The 26,831-nt window shown below is 37.6% G+C and overlaps 1 protein-coding gene across 7 annotated transcripts in view; it reads left to right on the top strand.

The window, feature by feature from the left end:
• The window catches only part of ROBO2 (roundabout guidance receptor 2), a 690,593-nt gene extending 682,767 nt beyond the window's left edge, over positions 1 to 7,826 (top strand). For 2 of the 7 annotated variants that reach the window (XM_059688083.1, XM_059688087.1), the window contains 3 exons: positions 2,141 to 2,413; positions 4,500 to 4,700; positions 6,669 to 7,826. In XM_059688083.1, coding sequence (XP_059544066.1) covers positions 2,141 to 2,413; positions 4,500 to 4,700; positions 6,669 to 6,670 — 476 coding nt within the window. In that variant the 3' untranslated portion in view covers positions 6,671 to 7,826. The remainder of the gene's footprint in view (positions 1 to 2,140; positions 2,414 to 4,499; positions 4,701 to 6,668) is intronic. The other 5 variants (XM_059688088.1, XM_059688090.1, XM_059688085.1 and 2 more) reach the window with 4 other exon arrangements.
• Positions 7,827 to 26,831: the final 19,005 nt, after the last annotated feature.

The raw sequence follows: 26,831 nt of genomic DNA, 5'->3' as shown, positions 1-26,831 counted from the left end.
AGAGAGAGAGAGAGAGAGAGAAAGAAATACTGGCATATATATCATTGGTCTGCTGTACTGCTATGTGCCAAACAATAGCAAATCTTTAGTAGGCCAATAAGAGACTCTTTAGCAAATTGATTCTGTTAAAATGAATCAACATAGACATGAATAATAAAATTAATTTAAGTACATATATTTGATTACATACTTCTATTTTTTTCCACAGCCATTCTCACTTCTATCTTTTTTCCACTTTTTTTTTTATTTCAATGTGTATGAAATGCTCTTCCTTTTTAGGATATACAAACTCCAAGGGTTTTAATGATGTAGCTGTATAATTTCAGGTTAAATTAAATAGTGATCAGAATTTTAGCTAACATAAGCAGATTCCATTTTGGCCATTTAAAAAATTAAACTGCTCTGATAGAGAATAAAAATCAATGACAAAATATGTTGTTTTGGAAGAAATTACAATAATTTCTCTCCCACTGGCAGTCTTAAATCCAATAACTCAAAGGATATAATGAATTAGAATTTATAATAATACATACTGAAGGAAGTCAGCTTTGAAATCAAAAGAAACACCAAACTCTTTGGTGGATTATTTAACAAACAGATATCTCAATATTAGATTAGCTCTTCCTTTTTGGAAGCAAGATTCCAAATGCAACTTGATTCTCCCAGACAGAAACTCTGTCCCCTTCAATAATTAGTATTCATCATCTAACAAGAGGAAATGCATGAGAAATAAAAGCTCTGCTCCAACGTGGGAACTTCCTGAGCAGATGCTGAGGAGACCATTGCTATCAGTTCAACAGAGGACAATATCACTTTCCTCATAAAGAAAGTATAATGTTTCTTAAGAAAATCTTTACAAGGAACAGCTTAGATTTCCTTAAGGAAGTTACCTATGTCCAAAAAAATTATACCTTACCCTTTTAATTTTACAAATAATACTCTTAGAAACAAGAGCACAATTACAAAATTGTATGGGTATTAATTACCTATATTATATACATTATCCTCTATAATAAAATAAATATGTATATTATATATGATATTTGGTCTTCATGGGCAAATAATATTATTGGCATTCTAAGGATAAAAAAAAATTTAATGAGATGCCAGAAGAAAATAATCCATAGAATATTAAAAATGTTTAGATTTCAATTACTTCAATGATGTAATTTCAGCACTAGTGTGACGAGTATAACAGAACTAGTAGAGTACTTAAAGGAATATGAAAGAAGGTATATGATGTCACAACTGAAGACATTAAAAATATAAAAGTAATGACAATCGAAAGAGCTAATAAAAAAGACAATAAAATATTATCCAAGTCTTTGAACTTTTAATTTTTTCATATCTAATATGTAATTTAAAGAACTTTTCTGAAAAATTATCTATGCCACTATATCTCAAATTTTCATGATACAGTGTCTACTCTAGCCCCAAGAAGCATATTCTATCTGTGCCTTTAACACTGGTTATTACTTATTAAAATTAATACATTGGAAGTGTATAACATATTAGTTGTAACTCATTAGTTAACTCATGAAATGAATAGCTAGCATTGGTTGTCAGGCAGAATGTTAATTGCATTTCATTAAGTGTTAGCTTAAACCTTTTGTTGCTAAATGTACCACATACATGAGTAAAGGCAGTCATATGTTACATATAATACCGCATAGAGTTCTTAATTTCCCAAGGGCAAAATTTCCTATGGAGATTGGCAGGACAGCATTTATTCTTCCCAGAGCCTTTGATTAACACAGCTGCTAGAATTTCTAGTCATTCTGTGTCATGGTATTTCTACTCTGGGAAGTGGGGGTGAACAATGGATTAAATATGGAGAAATCATAAACTGCCCTTTGCACCTTAAATGTTAGCCTCAATGTGCAATTGAAAACATTTTCCACATATAGTAGTTGAATAAAGTCAGTTGATTTTATTTCAAAGACACTGTGATCAAAAGATAGCAATGAGATCAATAATATGCATTTGGATGTAAACAATTTGTCTTTTCCCCCCAAAAAAATATTTTTTGCATGGGTGATACTTTTAACAGGCAGGGTTTTTTTTTCTTCATCTTGAACTAAAACCTGTATTTTTTTTCATTAAATTTTAGTCCATTCTAAACATTATTCAAAATTTTTAGATCTTCCACCACCACCAGACCCCCCTCCAGGTCAGGGTATAAGGCAACAAATAGGCCCGAGCCAGCATGTTGGTAACGTGGAAAACTCAACAGAGAGAAAAGGAAGCTCTCTGGAGAGACAACAAGCATCCAACTTAGAAGATACAAAGAGCTCATTGGATTGTCCAGCTAGAACGTCCCTAGAGTGGCAGCGACAAACCCAGGAATGGATTAACTCCACAGAACGCCAAGAAGACATACGGAAAGCACTACACAAACAAGGTGTTGGACCAGGTGTGTTCTGCACAGTCCCAACAAAGTGTGGACTTTTACCATTTTTTTCCTACCAGGTATTTTAGAAATGGCAGTTGTTTAAGGCTTCTGAAATGCATTTGCCTTGAATCACTAATTGAATTTGGAATTCCGAAGCAGAGCTCACCGGCACATCCCTGAAGGCTGATCCCAATAGGGATTGTTCCTCAAGTTAACCTCTGCTAGGGTCCTTGAGCCTAGAGACTTCCAACCTCCATCTATAGTGCTCATGATGCAATTTGAGGTTTTCTTTTTCTTTTTAATGTTTATATTGAGTACTTTTAAGACCACAAAATTTCACCTTTAATGTCATTTTAAACTCTGCCTCCAGCCAATTTGTTCATTTTGACTGAAGTAACTAGTCATTTTGAAAGAAGAACTCACTTCAGTCAAATTGCTGAAGTGAAATAATCAATAAAGTTATGAATCAATGCCCAATCACAGAATCCTCATGTTAGAAAATTTTAAACTGGGTCTATACTTTCTCCAACTGATTAAATTTAATTAATTGTTAACAATTTAATGGGGGAATGTTCTTGTTTATATATCAAGTTTCCTGGAAATATCACAAAATAAATTTAATGGTTCATAGTTGGATTTTTTTGGTGGGGGTGGGGGTGAGGGAGGTTGGTGGTGACCCTGTTCCAGAAATACATTTTCTGGATTACCTCTTCTTATGTCAGGATTCCTTGGTTATTAAAACACACACACACACACACACACACACACACACACACACACACACACAACATTTGAAAGAGTTTCCTTGTACATTCATTTATTCATTTGGACTGAATTTGTTCTAGATATGTCATCTTCACATGCATTTTTAATATTATATTTTGTCACAACTTCGTGCTCAAGGTTTTAGAAATATAGTTTATGCAGTGGCTAAAAAATGACAATATTAACATCTAGGTTTAGTGAAACATTTAAGAAGGTTAAGCATTAAGACTATGAGAGAAGAATCATGTGATCCTTGTCATTAAGATTATCTAAAGAAATAAATACTAAATTCAGTCAGCAATTTTTTTAGTCATATAACCATAGTAATAATGATCAATACCTAGAAAAAGAAAAAAAAAAGTAGTGGAGAGAGAAGAAAAGAGAAGAAAGGAAGAAAGAAAGAAGCAAGAGCCCAGCCCAGTGTGGCTCAGTGGTTGAACACCAACGCAGGAACCAAGAGGTTTCGGGTTCGATTCCCACAGGGCACATGCCCCAGTTGTGGGCTCAATCCCTAGTAGGGAACATGAAGGAGGCAGCCAATCAATGATTCTCTCTCATCATTGATGTTTCTATCCCTCTCTCCCTTTCCTTCTTCTCTCTCCAAATGACAATAAAAACATATTTAAAAAAAATAAAAGAAAGAAGGAACGAAGAAGAGAAGGAAAGAGGGAAGTGATGGAGAGAAAAAAGGAAGAAAGGAAGAAAAAGCATTTCAAAGTATTAAATATCTAGTTATGTACATTATTTTTAGAAAGCTGATGCATAAAAAGAACAGACATGTTATTTATTAAAATGTATGAGTGTCTCTTTTTCTGTTAAGGGAGAATACAGGCTTTCAAATAATGTATTTCTTTTTCAAGAAACAATAGAAATTTAAGAAGCTTATTTTTAATAGCTGATATATAGTTCTTTATATAATTTGAGAAAAAAATGTTTTCATAATTTAAAGTCAAAACCATGTTCTTTCAATCTTAATAGAAATATTAAATTGGAGCCTCCACTAAACTACAGAACTTATTCTCAGAAATGTTTTAGTTAAATAATATGGTTCATTGTATGCAGGTCTCTTATAATACCTTTAAATTTTGCAAATGATACATAACATTGTATACGTATTCCAATACATATTTTAATTTAATTCTGCTTTAGTTCTTATGATAGGAAGTATTTGTTGTACATGGAAATTTCTTTTCGTTTTCAAGCCTTATTAAATCTCATATTTTTAATTTTCCTAAAATTCAAAATGGTAAAACAGTTCATCTTGAGCTAAATATTTAAAGTTAAATTTGTTTGTCAACATGCTGCTCTTTAACTTAGCACTTTATGCTTCTTTTTTTTCCAGAGGAGACCTTGGTGCCCTACAGCAAGCCCAACTTTCCGTCTCCAGGAGGTCACAGCTCATCAGGAACAGCGTCTTCTAAAGGATCCACTGGACCTAGGAAAGCTGAGGTGCTGAAGGGGGGCTACCAGCGCAATGTCAGCGACCTTCTTGACATAGGCTGTATGGGCTCAAATAGTCAAGGACAGTTTACAAGTGAATTATGTAAGTGCTGTAGGAGATTGAGAAGGCTACGGTGATCTAGAGAGAATATCTGCTGATAACGTAGGGGAGGAAAACGTTTCACTCAACCCTCTTAAGTTCCCTGGCTGTATCTGAAATTTAAACTGACAAAGATTAACAGGAAAAAAAACACATTTTATTAATTTTTTGCTTATTCATGGGAACCTTCTCAAGAGGATGAAGGTCTAAAACACTGACAAGAAGCAGAAACTTTTCTACCTTTTAGACAAAGAAACAATTTGTATGTAAAGAACTGACCACATAGAAGGGTTTGTGCTAAGGGTAGTGAATGGTGAAGAAGTAACCAGGATGATAAGGGTTAGTTTTACAAGGTTTGCTTATACAGATTTCTCAGCCCCAACTCTTGTGATAAGAATGTCCTCCTTCCCCCTGGCACTGGGGGCGGGGTAACTGACACAGGGCAGTTTTATGACCTGTTTGAGGAAACAAGGGTGAACAGGGAGGCCAGAGTGACCTTCCTGCTTCTGCTGTGTCCTCAAACTCCTTCATTTCAGATATAAAATAAAGCACAGTGCTGTACTTTGGGGTAGCATGTCCTGAACCCCATCAATAACATTGCCACAATAAACAAATTTCACATAGTAGAAAACTTGCTCTAATATGGGATCAATTATAATTTTGAGCAGGTTTGTTTATAACTTAGACCATTGCTTTTTACAGTAGTCAATTTAATAAACATGTCCTTTCTTTCAAATTTGATTTATATTATATAAAAATTATCTTAACATAGGCAATTAATTTTAATACTTGTAAGTTAATTAAATATGGTCCACTCTGTAGTTTTCTTTGCCTTTATAACTGAGTATTAGCTTTTTGGTAGTTTTAAAAAACTTCCTTAGGAATTCTTTTTTTTTTTTTTTTTTTAATTTGGTGACTCAACCTTGAAATGTTGATCTTTGATTTCAGTTAACTTGAAATACTTTGACTATTACAACATAACTTAGAAATAAATTTCTCTTTTTGAATAGGGGACCAACATTGGTGCCTATTAACAACTAATCTGTTTTCTAAATATAAAGTACTAGGAAATAGAGAAATTTAGAATGTTACTAAGCATTGAACTCTTGTTAATTTCATCAGGAAAGTTACCAGTTTTGCTATTCTATTTCAGAATAATAGTTGCTGAATATGTTCAACTGCTTCTTTCAATACAGTTTAAAAACACTGCTAAGGAGCAGCTATGGGTTCCAATCTCAACTGCTTACTGGTTATGTGAAAAGAGAAACTAAACTGCCTTCCTAATTTTTTTTAATATATTTTATTGATCTTTTACAGAGAGGAAGAGAGAGGGATAGAGAGTTAGAAACATCGATGAGAGAGAAACATCAATCAGCTGCCTCTTGCACACCTCCCACTGGGGATGTGCCCACAACCAAGGTACATGCCCTTGGCCGGAATCGAACCTGGGACCTTTCAGTCTGCAGGCCTAAGCTCTTTCCACTGAGCCAAACCGGTTAGGGCCTAATCTTTTTTTCTTATCTAAAAATTTACTTGCTATTATGCTCACCTGGCAGACTGGGGATGACATGAAATAATGAAAACTAAAAATACTTTCAAAACTTTAAATTATTTATTGATATGAGTTATTGTTTCATATTACTAACCTGATTATTACTAAGCTATGCTTATAATTTTTATTTTGATTCATGAGTACTTGGATTTTTCTTTAACTTTTATTTTGGAATAATTATGGATTCACAAAGGTGCAAAATAGCTCCAGTTGAATTTTAAATATCCAAATTCCACAGGGTTTCTTTTTCCCCCCCTTCCCACCTCATTTCAGTAAAACTTCTTAAATTCACAAACTCACTAACTCGATTTGGTGATGTTACTTTCACTTATTATCTGTCCCTCTGGTTTTTGGTATGCTGGATAAAGTATAATGCACTTAAATGCAAATTTACTTCTGATTTGTTTTTCTCTTTATAGAGTAACTGAGATGAGACATGCAAAGCTGCTCCGAAGGACCATCAGGTCTGAACTCATGGAAGTGATGACACTTAAACAGTGCAATGAACAATTTCTTTATTTATGTACTATTAAAAGAACTGTAAATGCAATGTAAAGACACACAGCCACACATATCCCACAGATATTTTCCTTGTGTTCTTCTGTTATGTACACCACCCACCTTAACTCTTTCTTGTCAGGAGTAAACAAAAAAGAAAGAAAACAAAGCTCGCCCTCCAGGAAGCAAAGGCTTTCCTCTGTATATAATTTCTTTCGTGCATTGCTATGCAAGCTCACTCTTTTTAGCTCTGTTCACATTATTGTCTGTTCTTATTGGTCTGTTGTACTATATGTGAATTAATAGGCTGTGGTGCCATATATTAACTTTTAATTGTGTAACTTTTATGTTTAAATTTTGCACTGCAATTTTATTTGGTGATAAGCACAAATCTCTACTCCTCGTGACATGAAGAAAAAGACTGAATGTGAAGGGAGTTGCTGTACTGTAAGCTAGGTTGGATAACGCTGATTGTAACCAATCACGTTGGATGGTTTTTGGTTGGGGTATAGAAATAGGAAGATGTGAAGGACAGTGGTGTTAGTGAAGTCTTCTTTGAACATCAGGGACCAAGTCAATAAAAAATAAAAAATAAAAAAGCAGAATGGTGGCTTTTACTGTTGATAAAAGTGTGGGTCAAAAGAAGGAAGTTTAAGACTTAAGACTGAATAGGCATTAAACTATACAAGTAGCGAAGATATACTAAACTTGCTTTAAGACATAATAAGAAAATTAAAGCTATATTTAGAATCAGCTTTACCTCTTGTTGTAATTGACCCATCTGAGAATTGCAACAAGCAAAAGGAAATTAAGATGTTTCACAAGAACTGTATTTATATTACAGTTTTTTTAAAAAAAAAAGCATTTTCTGAATTAACATAATCTCTCCAACTCATTAAGTCAGAATATAATATGATGTTCCCCAAGGAAACAAACCAAATGAACTCTAGAATATCCAGCAAATAGTTAAAGAGGCAATTTATTGTTAGGACATACTCAGGCTGCTTCGAAATACAAAAACTCTATTGCAATATCTTGTTTCATCTTTCTAATACATGTACAGTACACACTAGAGGATAGAGCTGCATCACTTCAATTCATGACTTTTAAAATAATAATGCAGTCTATATGCAACTTTGTGTTTCATTTGATGAAAAAGTGAAGTTTATGCCACCAAAATGTACAGCCAACTTGTAAGTGCTTAAAAAGCAGTGCTCAGAGTATGTTCAGTTCACAGTAAGTAGACTTATTGGAATAAATATTTTATGGTACACTTTCAGAAATGGGCTACCAACTAAAATATGTTTGACCCATTTGAATGAGTAAATTGAAAAGAAAAATTGAAAAGGAGAAAAATGCATGTTTATACACTTTTTAAATAAAACCGAACCTGGTAAATGGACATTAATAACAGTGTCCTGCCTCATTTGTTTTCACGACATTGAGTACAAGCATTTCCTGAATATCAGTTATGTATGGTCAAAGTGAATATGACTTTGAAATATATGTTAGCTACTGTACATGTATAGTCAGTCAAGTAGAAGAGAACTTTCCACTTGTGACATTTTCCCGTGTGCTGCCTACACAACTGTAAATTCTCTCTCTAGTTATACTTTCTCATGTTTTTCCTATGATGTGTTCAGTAGTTGATACTTTAAAGTATATTCAATATAATGATAAGTAGGGATTAATTCTAAAATACGGGACCCATTGGAATGACAAATCATTGGTAACTGAGCATTTTTGGCTCAGTCATCAAATGTATGTCACATTATTATAGTAATGGCAAAATTAAATGTTTCCATCTTATATGTCACCTGAGGCTGCATCAACACAGGCACGCATACAGGAACTCAGTGTTCTTTATGGGCCCCAACTCCTGTCATGCACTTCATTTCTTCATGGAGGAGGAAATTCTGAGACACACATATTAAATACGTCATCAACTTTCTCCCATAAGTGTCTGAATTTTAATGCAGTTTGACTTCTTTGGGACAAAGAGACTGAGGAGGATGAGAAATTTCTTCTCAGAATGAGTGCATACTTAGTCACAACTGTAGAATGTGAGGAATTTAAATTTTTAGTTATGCAGTTCCTTACTTCATCTCTTTCTATTTAAAAGCAAAGTTTTGTTCATTTGTATTTCCTTTTACATTCCTCTACAACCCAATGTAATCTAAAACCTTAGTTCATTACACATAGCCTTTTGCCACTGGTAACTGGCAGGTGTATGTGACTAATAAACCATGACTTCAAAAACAGAGTATATGCACACAGGTGACTTCTGGAATAAGATTGAGCATGCATCATACCTAATTGTCTCCAGTACATAAAATTCACTGTTATGGTTATATTATGTCAGGGTGGACCTTATGGTGTCTTGGGATATTCTTTTAGAATAGTCCACCTTGCCTATTAAATCTAGTTTTAAATAAATTGGTTGGTCAAATATTGCACATAAAATACCATCCTCAAGTAGATACAGAGCACAATAAATAGCTGTGGCTATCCACATGAGTTCAGGAGCACTACCAAAACATCAAGGCTTTGTCAGCTTGCCATAGGTAAAAAGCTTTTCATTCTTATAGGTCAAAATATCATTAAAAATGCAAGTATGAGAAGTATCATGAATTTTCATTTTGTAGCCAATTGAATGACTGGTTAGAAATTCACTGAGCTCACTCTTCTGCAGATCTAAACTGAGACAGGCCCACATACGCTGTTAGTTAGAAGGAACTCTGGGTGGGAGAGGATGTAATCTTACCTGCACAAAAACAACACTGGTATGCAGTCGTACCCCACAGCACAGCTCCATTCATAACAGGCAAAGTCTCCATTGGGGACATAGTAGAATCAGTGCCCAGCTCAGGTATTCCTCAGTGTATGCAGGCAGAGTAAACAACCCCTTCTCCAAAATTTTTCCATGCCATATTTAATGTAAGGTGGGAGAGTACAGGGACATGAAAACAATTGATTCCTTCACAGGATTAGAATCCAGCTCAAGAGAGAATATAGGAAAATCAAGATCAACATGTATGCAACCAAAGGAAGAAAAAACATCGCAAGTTTACTTGCTTTAGGTAACAAAACAGATTAAGTGGTTTTCTATGCCATGGTTTAATGCTCTTGGTATTTAGATATATTTTCAATGGGGTTTGAGTTAAAAATTTGTAAAAGCTTGATAGAACACCTCCAAATTTCTATTGAACTAATTTGTGTAATTGTCCACTGACAACATAATGATAACAATACCAATGAACTCTAAACTGGTTTATTTTCTCCACTAGAAAGTGATTGTGTGTCAGTATTAAAAAATGCAAACCATGACATTCACTAATTTGTTCATCTGCTTCTGTATATTGTATTTATAGAATTAATGACAAGAATTGGTGTAATGCAACATGTCTTTCCACATTACCTTAAAGGTGAAATTACTTTTATTTTACTTCTCTTTAATGTGTACTTCAAATGAAACACCATACATTTTAAATGAAATTCCATTTACTAAGTTTTCTTATCTCATAATTTTTAAAAGCATTTATTGTGACTTTAAAGTGTTGCAAGATAAGGGATTTTGTGGCCGTGGGTAGACTTTTTATATTTTGCTTTATAGATGGATTCTTTTTTAAATGTACTTTGTTTACGTCACCAAACAGCATTCAAGATCTTAATGTTTCATTTGATGTTGTTAGATCAGAAAAGAAATTGGCGTAACATTGATTAATAGTATTGTCAAAGAATTGTGTATTGTGTACTCACTGGGAAAAATAAAATATATTCACATTTCAAATTTGTTAAAAAGCTATTTATGTAAAACAAACTTGCTTATAGACAAATTATGAACAGACAATACTATCATTTTTAGAACTCTGTGTTTATATTTTGTGCCCAAAAGCATAATCTTTTCTCATTTGCTATGGGTTGGGCAATGATAACTAAAAATTGGCATTGATATAAAGTAGTGACTAAAGGACATCAATGAAGAATGTAAAAAGCATTTGAAATTAAAGTTTTCATTCTATTTACCACTAATTTCCAGATCTGACCTTCCTCACCCCAAAAGACCTTCATGTAGAAAGAACAAAAACTTCTTATCTACAAAATTACTTAATAATTTAAATATATATACATATATATATATATATACACACACATTTATATATATATATATATATTTAAACTAAGTGTGAGAATTGGACAAAAGTGGATATTAGCTCTAGAATAGCTAGCAATAGCTTTTTTTTTTTTAAATATATTTTTTATTGATTTTTTTACAGAGAGGAAGGGAGAGAGATAGAGAGTCAGAAACATCGATGAGAGAGAAACATCGACCAGCCGCCTCCTGCACATCCCCCACCGGGGATGTGCCCGTAACCCAGGTACATGCCCTTGACCGGAATCGAACCTGGGACCTTTCAGTCCGCAGGCCGACGCTCTATCCACTGAGCCAAACTGGTTTCGGCGCTAGCAATAGCTTTTTTTAAAAAAAAATGATGTTTATGTTGAGCAGTTATCATAGGGACTGGGTAGAAAACATTTCCTATTTTTTATTTCATAAATATTTCATTATTTTTTACTTTTAAGTACAATTATATGACCATTGTCTCTAAAATAATTTATGTGTTCTTTAAAATAGTAATCATAGTAATAGTATAAATAAAAAAGAAAACTAAATTTGAAGCATTCATTTAAAGTATCTTAAAAACACATGGTAAAGGGGCAATACAGCTTTATTTAATTTAGATTAACAATATGAAAAGAAAATAGCATTAGAGTAATCACAAATAATGTTGCATTAATAAAATACAATGGTAATACATATATATGGTTAAAGACAATATATTAATTACCAATATGATAAATGGTAGAGAAATTTAGAATTAATCATCGATTTATATAATTTAAGTATATTATAGAAACACAAATGGAAAAAGTGAAAAATTATCAGAAGCTTTATTAAAATAAGAATACACTATCTCTCTTGATTATTCTACCTTAGCTAGAAAAAAGCATGCATCAATGTTGTAAGAGAGCATTTAAACAACAAATAATAATTAATGTCCTCAATTTGTGAAAATAGAATTTATCTCTTCCAAAGAAGAGCTTTGTAATGTTCATGCTAAATTTCACTTCATGGTAGAGATGTGAGTAGAGACTGTAATAACAGAAAGCCAATTTGTAAGATTTCAAAAGAAAAGACGAGTAGAAATGCTAGCTAGAAGGGGAAGACACTATGCTATCTCCAAAAGGTTTCAAGAACTCTTTCATCTTGATGAATTTGGTGGTCTTGGTTTTGGTCTTCAACCTCAGAAGGAATTTTCTCAGGCCCAGAGAAGCTGCACAAGAGTGTTAATAAACTGTCAAGAAACCCAGAGACAGAGGCAAGAAATTTGCATGGTTGTGTGTTTAATTTATAAAGGATTACAAATTTGACCTGCTTTTGCATCGTTTAGTCAACACATTTTCTCTTTGCTGTAGTCAAGTTATAAGAAATATATATATATATATATATATATATATATATATATATATATATATATTCGGAAGTCTTTGTAACTATCCAAGAAAGGTACGTCTGTGATTCAAATACAGTGACCATGGGATCCAGGCCAATGTCAAGGACAGGGAATTTGTAGGTCACTCTAACTTCCCTAGATCATAGCACCCTAGCATCCTTTCCTGTAAAATGCTTTGACAATGAATACAAGCTCTAGGTCATAGACATTTTGCTTGACAACATTTAGTGTTCTTCTAGACATTTGTGAATAATGTTTCTGACCAACTAGCTTTGGGGTTTTTATTTGTTTGTTTGTTTATTTATTTATTTATTTATTCCGTTTGCAAGCAGGTATTGAAACATTATGCTAAGAATTCAATTTTCAGAATAGTTAAAACCGAAATAGCTTTTCCTTCATAAATTTATTAGTATCTTCTGTTTAATCTGGCCTGGATCTCTAGTAACATATCTTTTTTGATGAATGTTTGTAAGCTAAGAGGAAAGAGGCAATGAGCAAACAAGTGTTTCAAAAACACTTACAAACAATACAATCTGCATTAGCTTCATTTATACCCCCACCATCAATTATCATATTCTAGCATTTCTCAAAACAGTCTATGGAATTTTTTAATAAAATTTTAACCCTCGCCCAGGGATATATTTTTATTAATTAGAGAGAGAGAGAGAGAGAGAGAGAGAGAGAGAGAGAGAGAGAGAAACATCTATCATCAAAGGCACCCAGACTAGGAATCAAACCTGAAACCTGGGTACGTGCCCTGGCAGGGAATTACGGTAAACTCATGACCTTACAGTGTATGGGATGACACTCCAACCAACTGAGACACACCGGCCCATAAAATTTTAATAGGTATTTTAAAAATAAAGGAAAATGTAGATGAGTGGAAGTTCCAGGGTTGGTTAAGTATGTAAAGAGATTTCTTTACTACTTGACTCCTTTTCAGCTCTGTTCAAATCTTATATGGCATTATATTTTTTGTGCTGGGCCTCTTGTGAGACCAGCACTATGTGAAACCCACCTTGAGAAATACTCTCATGGAAACTGCCCTCCCTCATTCTGGGCCTAGGCCCTACATTAGTGGTCCCAGAGACATTTCTGCCAGGCCTTCCTTGCTGAGGTTTTGTAAAGTCAATATTAAGTCATGAGGAAGAAACATGTGAATCTCAAGTGTTCTGATTAGATGATGGAGAAAAAATGTTCTGCGAGGTAAAATTATATGCATTCTCCCCATTTCTGAGAGTTTCAAAGGGTTAATTATGATCATCAGCACTTTAGCAACAGGTAAGATTGCATTTTATTCTTTAGGTTTTCTACAGTTTTTTTTGTTAAAACTCCAAATCCTTAGTCATAAAATATGTTCATTATCTCCCCTCACCCAGTTCCCAGCTTTCACAAAATTCATTCATTTTTAAAAAGTACTGTCTGATTATTACTAGGTTTTACTTCAAGTGGAGCAGTGCTGAAAGTAATAGTCGATATCACAGAATCTACAGAACCATGTTCCTTTGGGGTGGGAAATATAGCTAATTAGTAATAATGAAAATCAGTGTTCTCAGAAAGGGGTAAATATAAAAGTACGAAAGGGAAATGGGGAATTACCATTACATGAACTTTCACTGGCATTAAGTGTAAAAGAAGACGATAATGTTAAGAGGAAATTAAAGTGAAATGAGGGAAGTAGGGATTTAGATTTACTTGATTAATTTTGAATGATGGTAGATAAATGAAATCAATAATTTAAATGCCCCATCATAGCTGATTTGAGAGTAGTTACCTTTGGGTAACAGTTATTCTAATATAAAAGATGAAAAAGACAAATGGAAGCAGCCTGAAAAAACAAAAGGACACATGAGGAGAGTAAGCCTTCAGCTTAAGAAAAGGGATTAGAACATTTTTAATAAATATGCAAGTATTTCTTAGGCAAGTAATTATCCACCAAAGATTAAATCCCTGTTTCCATAATGTCAGTGATGCTAGTTTTTTCTAGCATTTCACTGGTGTTTTAAGTATATTACAATTATACCTAAAATGTATGGCTCCAACATATATACATATGACAGTAAAGCATAAATTTAAAAGAATACATGTTAAATGCACAATATCATCTATTTTATTAACTGTTTTTATCATGAAATCTTAACTGAAAAGATATTTTGGATCTATTCTAATAACATTCCAAATAAAAGCAATTACTATACTTAAAATGTATTATGTAGCCAAGAGATATTTTAGGAGATGCACACATACTCACACACACATATGCATATAAACATCTATAAATATAAAAGCCTATGTGGTCACTATGACGACACACTGACCACCAGGGGGCAGATGCTCAATTCAGGAGCTGCCCCCTGGTGGTCAGTGTGCTCCCACAGCCAGCCTCCCTTGGTTCCTTCCCTGCAGCCAGCCAATCTCCCGTGGTCCCTTCCCCCTGCCAGCCGGTCCAAGCTGGTCCTGTTCGGCCCCGAAAGGCCCCAATTGCCTGCCAGGCCATGAGATCCTACCCATGCATGAATTAGTGCACTGCGCCTCTAGTCCTATCTAATAAAGAGGGAATATGCTAATTGACCCTTATGCCATCCCAAAGATGGTGGCGCCCACATCCAATAAGGAGGGAATATGCTAATTGACTGCCATCCCCTCAAAGATGACAGTGCCCACAGCCACAAGATGGCTGTCAGGGGAGGGCAGTTGTGGGCGATCAGGCCAGCAGGGGAAGGCAGTTAGGGGTGACCATGCCAGCAAGGGAGGGCAGTTGGGGGCAAACAGGCTGGCAGGGGCGGGCAATTGGGAGTGATTGGGCCAGCAGGGGAGCAGTTAGGCGTTGATTGGGCTGACAGGGGAGTGGTTAGGGAGTAATCAGGCTGGTAGAAAGAAGCGGTTAGGGGCAATCAGGCAGGCAGGCAGGCAGGCGAGCGGTTGGGAGCCAGCAGCCCCAGATTCTGAGGGGGATGTCCGACTGCCGGTTTAGGCCCGATCCCAGGGATTGGCAGTCGGACATCCCCCAAGGGGTCCCAGATTAGAGATGGTGCAGGCTGGGCTTAGGAACACCCCCCCTCCCCAGTGCACAAATTTTGTGCACCGGGCCTCTAGTATATAAATAATTTTCAATTCGGTAGAATCCAAGAAGTGATGAATACACTTATGGAGTATAGGAAAAGGGCACTAAACAAATATTATGAGGACCAAGATAAGTATCTCAGACCAAATAATGCTTCACAAAATCTCTATTTCTCTTTTAAAAATTATAACAATATAATTAAACAAAAATAAATGCATTTATATTTATATGCATGAATCTATACACATGCACATTTGTTTATGTGTGTTGTGTGAACACACTCATTGTTATGTGTATTTATATTTATATATATGTATGTATATACTTATATATAAATATACATCGTATACATCACATACATAATACTCATATGTATACATGAAGGAATGGATATATTCTTGCTTGAATACTAAATGTTATTTTTAAATGAACAAATGTATACATAGTATTGTGCTTGGCACAATGTATTGGCAGGCAGGTGATGATAAATAATAGGATCTCATTATAAACTAGTCGGAGGTGTTATACGGCATAGAACAAACATTAGACCAGAAGTAGAAAGTGAAGCAAACCACCTAAGACTATTAATTTTACAGAAATCAATTTTAGGAGTGAACAGGTGGGAGAGAACACTAAGGGTTGGTACGGGCAGGCGAGATTTAGTGCTGAAAGGGATTGAATTTGGTTTTGAATGGGAAGAAGCAATAGAAGATAACCGGGAGGAGAGGATGTAGGTAAGATATAGTCCCTAGCCTACAAGAAGCAGCAGTCTACTGAGAGAGCCAGTCAGCTTAACCAATATTCCCAATTGGTACAATCCATGATATGATAAACACACTCAGCAAAGTATAGTGGAGAATGGAAAGTGTGTACCTAACTCAGATGCTAGAATTCAAGTTAGGCATCCCAGTCTGAATAATGCCTCTGAGGGTTTGTATTCCTCCTTGACAAAGGACTTAAATGAGGGCTTCCTGTTCCCTATGCAAAAGCACTGAGCCTTAAGGTAACATGGCATAATAAATACAGAAGAGTAAATGGAATACTCATTGAACAGAATGTTTGGAAAACAATAAAAGAACAAACATATAATGGAGAAAGAGTGAATGGAATAAAAAGTGTTAGACTGGGAATGCCTAGACTGATTGAAGACGGAAAGGAACACAGATGAAGAGTCATATGCTGGCTTCACATGCTTCTTTTTCCATTTTGGAGATGCAGGGACATCATGTCCTCAAAGGGGATTTGTGCTTTTGTAAACAGGAAAATCCAATTCTTCCTTCAAGTTCTATCAAAACTTACCAGGCATGTGGTAATTTTCCACATAAGAATTGTTATAAAAGTCTAAATCTGTAACCTAAATAAATATCATAGTATAGTAGAGTGGAATATGCCCACTTAGAAAGTGTGCATTTTCATGTAAACAACAGAAATACCAGAAAGAAGCAGAATGAAATCAATTGTTGTGAACACAACCCCAAATGGGGCAGAGAGACTTTTGCCCACATGCAGTTGAATGCAACAGAGCCAAACAAGACCCCATGGCTCAAATAAGAACTTCATTAGTGAAAATTAAAAATCATACACAATGCTGATAAATCTTGCAACAATCATCTGCCTGAGGAACAACTACAAAAAGAGCACAAACAAAACTATATTCTGCAAAAAACAGATGAATGAAAACAAACATAATGATGTGCAACAAAACTTAGTAGAGAAAAATGAAATTGAAAGCAAATTTTGGTCTTCCCTCTCCCACCTCCCATTCTGCCTTCCCCCAGGATCCTAATGAGTTGTTGATTATCTCTTATTAAAGACCAACAGCAGAAAAGCTTAGAAACACAAAAAATAATTAGAGCATAAGACTAAGTGTGGATAATTATGAAATGGCAATATATAATTAATCATCCATTCCCTGAAAATGTCTCTTTTAAAGTGACTCCATAGTTTTAAAATGCATAAGAACTTCAATTTTGTAATACACATATTCACACACACACACACACACACACACACACACACACACACGGCACACAAAGCAATTTGTGACTTAATAAACTTGCTATGAGACTTAGGAGCAATATTCAAAATATTTTTGAAATGTGTTTGCTAGATTAGCTCCCCCACATAAACTATACCTCTTCAATACCTTATGTGATATATTTCTCTGGTTATAGCCTATCCTCGGGAATTTTAAGTTTTTCGTGTTTAATTTGAGTGCTATTAAATTTTTTCCCTTGAAAACATCCATATTTGTTCCCAATTATTTAAGATTTGAGAGAAATTTTCTAAATAAAGATTGTGAATTATTTTTAAATGAGCAAGACTAAAACCCCATGTCTTATATTCCCTTTTCAACTGCCACTTCTGACACAACAGTGAATTGAAGGGCTGCCTGAATATTGAATTGATTTGAATATCCTGGCACCCACTGAATTACTTCACAACACTAAGTTGAATGGCTTTGTGACTGTTCTTGTACAAGCATTCATTCCATTTGGCTAAATACCCTATCTAAAAGCAAACATTGTAAACATATTGCAAAATAAGCTAATTAGTAGTAGAAGCCAAATAGAGAGCAGCAAAAATGTATTTACAAGCCGTTAACCACTTGGTTGTTGAACAGTAAGTTTGGGGGTTAAACCCATCTAAGAAAAGGAAAACATAATAAGGCATCATTTTGCCTTTTCATTTCAAAGTAAATAATATGAAATTCCTCTGAAGAGAGAAACATCTCAGGCAAGCAAAATGTTACTAGAAAAATTTTTGTATGAACATTGTGTAAGCCAGTAGCACTATCTTCAACTGCAGCTTTGCAAAAGTCATGGAACTATTTTTCAAATAGATCATTTTTTAATGTAAACCTTTTATAAAAGCTGAGGATTGAAGTAACAGTAAATATTACCTCATTCAAGGAAATTTTATTGGTGGTTTTAAAGTCTAGGCAGTAGACTAATATTTTTTACCTGGAGAGGTCAATCCAGTTAAGCAACATGTACTTATAGAGCAAATAAAGTCAATATTTTCCTGTGAGAAGAACCTTGCATTATCTTTATTTTTATTACTAGAGGCCTGATACACGAAACTCATACACGCGGCGGGGGGCTGGGGGGCCTTCAGCCCAGCCTGCACCCTCTCCAATCCGGGACCCTCAGGGGCTGTCCAACTGCCTCTTGCAATCTGGGAATACTGGCTCCTACCCACTCACCTGCCTGCCTGCCTGATCGCTCCTAACCCCTCTGCCTGCCTGATCACCCATAACCCCTCTGCCTGCCTGCCTGATCACCCCTAATTGCTCCCCTACTGGCCTGATTGCCCCTAACTGCTCCCTTGATGGCCTGATCACCCCTAACCACCTCTACTTCACCCTGCACCCAGGACCCAGGATTCCCTCACTCTGGCCAGCTGCAGGCATCCAAGACCCAGGCCAGATTCACCCAGGCCAGCCGCAGATGCAGGGGACCATGGTTGGTTGGGCAGTTTTTCCCAGGCCGCAGCTGCAGGAGCCCGGGGATCAAGGGAAGGGCAGCTTGTCCCTCTCCTGGGCCACAGGTGCAGGAGCAGCAGCTGGTGCCCAGGACCATGAGGCGGGCAGCTTGTCCCTCTCCCAGGCCACAGCCTGGCTGGTCCCCATTCCTCTCTCGTAAGCTCATTTGTGCCTGATTGATCCTCATTCCTCTCTCGCAAGCCCATTTGTGCCTGGCTGGTTCCCATTCCTCTCTCACAAGCTCACTTGTGCCTGGCTGGTCCCCATTCCTCTCTCCCCAGTGTTGAGTGTCTGAGCCTTTGCAGAATGATGGTGTGACGGTGTGACTCCATTTGCATATTAGCTCTTTATTATATAGGATCTTTATATTATATTTAACCATTGTGTTATATGGGAGAAATCGCCCTAGTACTAAAAATGATTTCTGCATGTGCTCCCACACATGCAGCTATGCTGTGGAGCATGTGCTTCAATCTGTTAAGCCCAACAGAATGCACCCAGTATAGTCTTATAGAACAAACACCTCATCAATTAAATGAGTGCATATAGGTACTCCACACAGGTATTGATGAATTTGCAATATAAACACTGGTTTACATTGCTCAGGGGCAACTATCAGGAAAAAAAAAGGCATCAGAGAAATGCAAATTAAAACCGCAATGAGATATCACCTCACACCTATAAAAATAGCTATCATCAGTAAATCAACAAACAGCACTGTATTGGCGAGGATGTAGAGGAAAGGGAATCCTCGTGTACTATTGGTGGGAATACAGATTGCTGGGCCAATCTGGAAAGCAGTATGGGGGTTTCTCAAAAAATTAAAAATAGAGCTACCTTATGACCCAGTAATTCCACTTTTGGTACTTATCCAAATTAACTCAAAACACTAATTAAAAAAGGTATATATGCACCTTTGTATTTATTACATCATTATTTACAATAGCCAAGATATATAAGCAACCTAAGTGTCCATCAATGGACATTTGGATAAAAAGAGGTGGTTCATATATACCTTGGAATATGTACATATATACATTGGAATATTACTTGGCCATAAAAAATGAAATCTTACCATTTGCAACATGGATGGATCTAGAGAACGTTATACTAAGTAAAATAAGTCAGATAGAGAATGGCAAATACCACATAGTTTTACTTATATCTGGAATCTAAAGGATTAAATAAATGAACAAATCAAACAGGAACAGACTCATAGATACAAAGAACAGGTTTCACTCATTAACATTTTGATTTTATTGTTTATTGTAATAAGATAATATAAATTCATTTGTTTTTTTTCTAATTTTGATCCTAATTATTAAGGTTTGTATTAAAAACAAGGGGTAAATTATATATATGATTTTTATTAAAAACTTAGCTATCATCAACAAAACAAGAAACAATAAGTGCTGGGAAGGATGTAGAGAAAAAGGAACCCTCATGCACTGCTGATGGGAATGCAGACTGGTGCAGCCATTGTGGAAAACAGTATGAAGTTTCCTCAAAAAATTAAAAATGGAACTTCCATTGGACACAATAATCCCACTTCTAGGAATATATCCCAAGATATCAGAAACACCAATCAGAAAGGACATATGCACCCCTATGTTTATAGCAGCATTATTTACAATAGCTAAGATTTGGAAACAGCCTAAGTGCGCATCAGCAGATGAGTGGATTAAAAACTTGTGGTACATCTACACAATGGAATACTATCCTATCTAATAAAAGAGAAACATGGTAATTGGCATACGACCGCTACCTTTCCCATTGGCTAATCAGCGAGATAAGCAAATTAACTGCCAACCAAGATGGCGGCCGGCAGCCAGGCAGCTGGAAGCGAACATGAGGCTTGCTTGCTTCAGTGACGGAGGACTCCAACGTTCCCCGCCTCCCTTGCTGGCCTCTGAGCCTGCAGTTTAAGAAACATTGTAACAAATATAGAAGCTAAATAAAACCCCAGATACCAGCTTTCAGCGAGCCAGCCTGCACCCTCTGGGATCTCAGAGCTGGAGTTGATACAGAGTTTTGATTATAGAACCTAAACAAACCAGATACCTTCTTTCAGCAGCAGAGGCCTCAGAGCTGGAGCCAGAGCTAAAGCTGGCCCAGAATTAAAAAAAAAAAAAAAAAAAAAAGGAGCAGTTGGGAGCTTCAGTCCCAGCCTGAAAACAGCCCTCAGCCCCTCACCCAGACTGGCCAGGCACCCCAGTGGTGACCCCCACCCTGAAGGGTATGTGACCAGCTGCAAACAGCCATCATCCCCTCATCCAGACTGGCCAGGCACCCCAGTGGGGACCCCTACCCTGATCCAGGACACCCTTCAGGGCAAACCAGCGAGCCCCCACCCATGCACCAGGCCTCTATTCTATATAGTAAAAGGGTAATATGCCTCCCAGCACCGGGATCAGTGTGACAGGGGACAGCACCCAAACCCCCTGATCGCCCTGTGGCTCTGTGTGTGACAGGGGGCGGGGCCACAACCTCCCTATTGGCCTTGCTCTGTTCCTGACAGGGGAAGGCGCCCCAACCCCCTGATCAGCCCTGCTCTGTGCCTGATAGGGGGGAGCTCCCCAACCCCCTGATCGCCCTGCGGCTCTGTGTGTGACAGGGTGCAGCGCCCCAACCCCCTTCCCCCCGTGGGCCCTGCTCTGTGTGTGACAGGGTAGAGCCATGACCTCCCCATCGGCCCTGCCCTGAGTGTGACAGTGGCGGCACCCCAACTCCCCTATCGGCCCTACTCTGTGAGTGACAGGGGGGAGCTCCCCAACCCCCTGATGGACCCTGCTCTGTGCGTGACAGGGTAAGGAGCCCCAACCCCCCGATGGGCCCTGCTCTGTGCGTGACAGGGGGTGGCACCACAACCTCCCCATCGACCCTGCCTTGAGTATGACAGGGGGTGGTGCCCGAACCCCCCAATCGGCCCTACCCTGAGCGTGACTGAGGGTGGCATCGCAACCTCCCAATCCACCCTGCTCTGTGCATGATAGGGGGCGGCGCCCCAACTCCCCAATCAGCCCTGCTCTGAGCCCGACCAGGGGCTGCACCTAGGGATTGGGCCTGCCCTCTGCTACCCGGGAGCAGGCCTAAGCCAGCAGGGCGTTATCTCCCGAGGGGTCCCAGACTGCGAGAGGGCACAGGCCAGGCTGAGGGACTCTCCCTTCCCCCCCGAGTGCACAAATTTTTGTGCACTGGGCTTCTAGTGCTGCTTTAAAAAAAGATGGAACATTTACCATTCGCAACAGCATGAATGGACATGGAGAGTATTATGCTAAGCAAAATAAGCCAGTCAGAGAAAGATAAATATCACATGATCTCACTCATTTGTGGAATATAATGAACAACATAAACTGATGAACAAAAATAGACCCAGAGACAGAGAAGCATTGAACAGTCCATCAAACTTCAGAGGGAAGCCAGAGGAGGGGAGTGGGATGTAAGATATCAACCAAAGAACTTGTATGCATGCATATAAGCATAACCAATGGACACAGACACTAGGGGGGTGAGGGCATGTGCTGGGGGTTGGATGTGGCTTGGGAGAGGTCAATGGGGGGAAAAGGAGACATAATCAAAACTATATGTAATACTTTAAACAATAAAAAATTTAAAAAAACTTGTCATTACAATACAATCTCTATATCTGTTAATGCTTTGGGATGCAAGTAAAAGAATATGGTTTAAAAGAAAATGGTTTAAAAATACTGACAATATAATTCAGTAAGTTGCCAATGAGTAGAGTTCCAGAGTGGTTGCAATGAATGAGTTGGCAACAAAATAAACATAATTAGTTGTGGAAGTATTTCGCCTTAATCCTATCTATTCTTTCTAATTAAATTTGTTCAAGGAAAAATAGCATAGAGTTTTAAAATTATTATTTTAAATATTTTCAAAATTATTATTGTTTTCATTTAGAGATATTGTTGAACAGAGAAGACTTAACTGTGATATTAATTACTTTTCAAGAAATAGTGCTTTTATGTATTTTTTGAAAAATTCTGATGGTCATAGATATCTTGAGATCTTTCCTGTTTATGTGAATCATTGGACATTTTAAAAAATATGGGGTTAGTGGGCTCCCAGATTGGATAGGTGAGAAATAATAACAATAAAATAAAATGTATAACATGGAGCCGTAACCGGTTTGGCTCAGTGGATAGAGCGTCGGCCTGCGGACTGAAAGGTCCCAGGTTCGATTCCGGTCAAGGGCATGTACCTTGGTTGCAGGCACATCCCCAGTAGGAGGTGTGCAAGAGGCAGCTGATCGATGTTTCTCTCTCATCGATATTTCTAACTCTCTATCTCTCTCCCTTCCTCTCTGTCAAAAATCAATAAAATATATTTTTAAAAAAATGTATAACATGGATAACCTAGTGGTTCTCAAACGATCTTCCAGTCCCCTAGGTATCTTTAAGACACTTTCAGATAAATTGTAAAGTCAAGACTATTTCCATTAATAATGTCAATAATTTAATAGTAATGAATGTAATTTGTCTTTTTCACTGGGTTGATATTTGAAATGATAGTGTAAAAAATAAAGGTGAGTCAAACTGCTGCTCCTTCAGTGCAATTCATGAGAATAGCACCAAACCGTACTAGTAGTCATTGTCTTTTTTATTGTATTTATTGTGTCAGTTTGCTGGGACTACCATATAAAGTTGTTATAGTAATAAGTTTACTTAGTATAAGATAGCATAATCAAATTTCATTTTTTATTAGAGTGAATTTTTTTTTTCTTTTTTTTTTTAATTAAATCTTTATTGTTCAGATTATTACATTTGTTCCTCTTTTTTTCCCCCCCATAACTCCCCTCCTCCCAGTTCCCGCCCCACCCTCCGCCCTCACTCCCCACCCACTGTCCTCATCCATAGGTGCACGATTTTTGTCCAGTCTCTTCCCACATCTCCCACACCCCTTTCCCCCCCAAGAATAGTCAGTCCATTCCCTTTCTATGTCCTTGATTCTATTATAATCAACAGTTCATTCTGTTCATCAGATTATTTATTCACTTGATTCTTAGATTCACTTGTTGATAGATGCATATTTGTTGTTCATAATTTGTATCTTTACCTTTTTCTTCCTCTTCCTCTTCTTAAAGGATACCTTTCAGCATTTCATATAATGCTGGTTTGGTGGTGATGAACTCCTTTAGCTTTGTCTTATCTGTGAAGCTCTTTATCTGACCTTCAATTCTGAATGATAGCTTTGCTGGATAAAGTAATCTTGGTTGTAGGTTCTTGGCATTCATCACTTTGAATATTTCTTGCCACTCCCTTCTGGCCTGCAAAGTTTCTGTTGAGAAATCACTGACAGTCGTATGGGTATTCCCTTGTAGGTAACTGGGTTTCTTTCTCTTGCTGTTTTTAAGATTCTCTCTTTATCTTTTGCTCTTGGCATTTTAATTATGATGTGTCTTGGTGTGGTCCTCTTTGGATTCCTTTTGTTTGGGGTTCTCCGCGCTTCTTGGACCTGTAAGTCCATTTCTTTCACCAGGTGGGGGAAGTTTTCTGTCATTATTTCTTCAAATAGGTTTTCAATATCTTGCTCTCTCTCATCTTCTGGCACCCCTATAATTCTGATGTTGGTACGCTTGAAGCTGTCCCAGAGGCTCCTTACACTATCCTCGCATTTTTGGATTCTTTTTTCATTTTGCTTTTCCCGTTGGGTGTTTTTTGCTTCCTCGCATTTCAAATCATTGCCTTGATTCTTGCGCTCCTCTGGTCTGCTGTCGGGCGTCTGTATAATATTCGTTATTTCAGTCCGTGTGTGCTTAATTTCTAGTTGGTTCCCCAATATAAGATCGAGGGTCTTATTAGTTTTCGTGTAGATCTCATTAAGTTTATCGGCAGCTTCTAAACAGTTCTTGAGAGACCTTAAAAGTGTGGTTCTGAACTCTATATCTTCCATTGACAATTTTGTCCTGTTTCTTTGTCTCCGCATTTTGTTATGCTTCCTTGGTGCACCCCCTAGTGGTCTTTGTTCGCAGTCTTATAGTTAAATCTTGACTGTTGTAGCTAATTCCAGGGAGGGTTTGACCTCCAGGCCAAGTGGCTATGAGAATCAGCTGTGTCAGCAGTGAGAGAACTTCTGTCCTCTAGGGAGGTGCTAATCTAGCCTTTGCCTGAGGGTATCCGGCAAATGCCTCTGTGCAGGGCTTGGGCAGGGCGGGTCGCACAGGATCAACAGGGTAGGCCGGAGAGAGCAGTTATGGCGGCTCTCAGTCCTGTCCCCAGGGGCTCTGCCTCTCTGAGTCCCAGCACCCGCTGCAAAGCTGGGAGAGAAAGCTGCACTCGCTCTGACCGAAGCCAGACAGTCCCGCTTCTCCCGTTTGAGTCTGGGTCCCTAAAGACTCGCCTGTATCTGGAGCTCAGAGTCTGCGACTCCCTCCCGATTGAAAACGCCAACTGCGCCCTCCACCGCCAGCCCGCTCCGCGCACTCCGCACCTCAGAATTTGACTTCAGCACTGCGCCTCCTCTGAGTGTCCGTGTGCGTTTCTCTTTCCTCCTAGTTGTAGGACTTCCACTCAGCCAGCGTTCCTGTGGTTTTGGGTGATGTCCCTTCCGTTTTTTGGTTTCACTTTTGAAGTAGTTGTTCAAAGCAGCAAACTCCGGCGTTAACCTATGCCGCCATCTTGGTTCCAACCAAACGCTATCATTAGAGTGAATTTTAAACTTTACTTAGAAGAGGAACTTAATTTGTGTGTGACCCTGATAAGTAACTTGTAACTCCCTGCGTGTAAACAACTTGTAACGCCTTGCATGTTAACTCCTGATAAATAACTTGTACCTCCTGACAAACAACTTGTAACTCCTGCGTGTGCATCCTGATAAGCCCAGGAGGCCACCGGAGCACACTGATGTGGGACACTGAAGAAGCCCACCCGTGGGGTATAAAAGAAGGACTCACAGCGGCAGTCAGACGCCTGTCTGCCCTCCACAGACAGGACGTTCTCCTTCCCACTTGGAAACTGCCATTCCTGCTCTTCCTTTGAGCCCAGACTGTTAAGACTCCTCTCCTCGAATCAAGAGACCGAGCTCCGTGTGTGTCTCTGTCAGAGAGTGTCTCCCGGTGGCCTGCCAAGGACTGAAACCCATCAGCTCTCTGGTAATTAAACCTGTGTGATTTCTTGCATTGTTTGTTCCCTGTGTCTTCTCTCTTCTTACTTTTTGGTTAAGCTCAGCCATATTAATTAATAGTAAGTACCCTTTGACGTCTGTATTGGTGTATCCAAATGAGGCGCTTGGGTCACCTGTGCGTAAGTTCCCAAGAAGTGGAACAAAAGTACCACAAATTGGGTGGCTTAAAAATAAGAAATTTATTTCCTCACAGTTCTGGAGCCTACCGGTCCAAGATCAAAGTGTCACTACGGTTAGCTTCTTTTGGGACTTCTCATCTTGGCTTGGAGAAGCTGTCTTCTTCTTGTGCAGATTCATGGTCTTCCTTGTATCCAAATATCCTCCTCTTATAATGACACCAGGCATATTGAATTGGAGCTTATCCCAATGTCCTCATTTGAACTTAGTTACCTCTTTAAAGATTCTATCTACAAATTCAGTCACATCCGGAGGAACCAGAGTTGGGAATTCAACATAAAAATTTTAGGAGTACAAAATTACATTCATATCATTCACCATCAAACACTCCCCTCTCCTTTTTTTTTTTTTATAGACATTCTGATGAAGTAGTAAAAATATTGACTTTTAAAAATCTTAACTACAAAGTACATGTATTTTTAATGTTCTGTGTAAAGAAGTGAATAGGAAATTCCCATAAAGCACTTCTGCTCCATCCCAACATGTGAATGGGAATCCTAAGAAAAACATGTGTGGGATAGAACTAACCACATTTTTTTAATAGAACATATATACTTAGAATAACTACTAACAGACAAATGATAGTTATTCAGATTTGGGCACTTGACATATTTTTTTTTTAAATGAAAAGAGTTGACACTTCAAACAAAATACCTGAGTAAATTATTAATGATAAAATTTAAGCTTTTAAGCAAAAGTTAGA

Source organism: Myotis daubentonii, chromosome 3 (genome assembly GCF_963259705.1).
Source record: "Myotis daubentonii chromosome 3, mMyoDau2.1, whole genome shotgun sequence".
NCBI classification, from domain to species: domain Eukaryota; kingdom Metazoa; phylum Chordata; class Mammalia; order Chiroptera; family Vespertilionidae; genus Myotis; species Myotis daubentonii.
The sequence above is the reverse complement of the archived record's forward strand: the minus strand, read 5'-3'. Positions and strand labels throughout refer to the sequence as shown.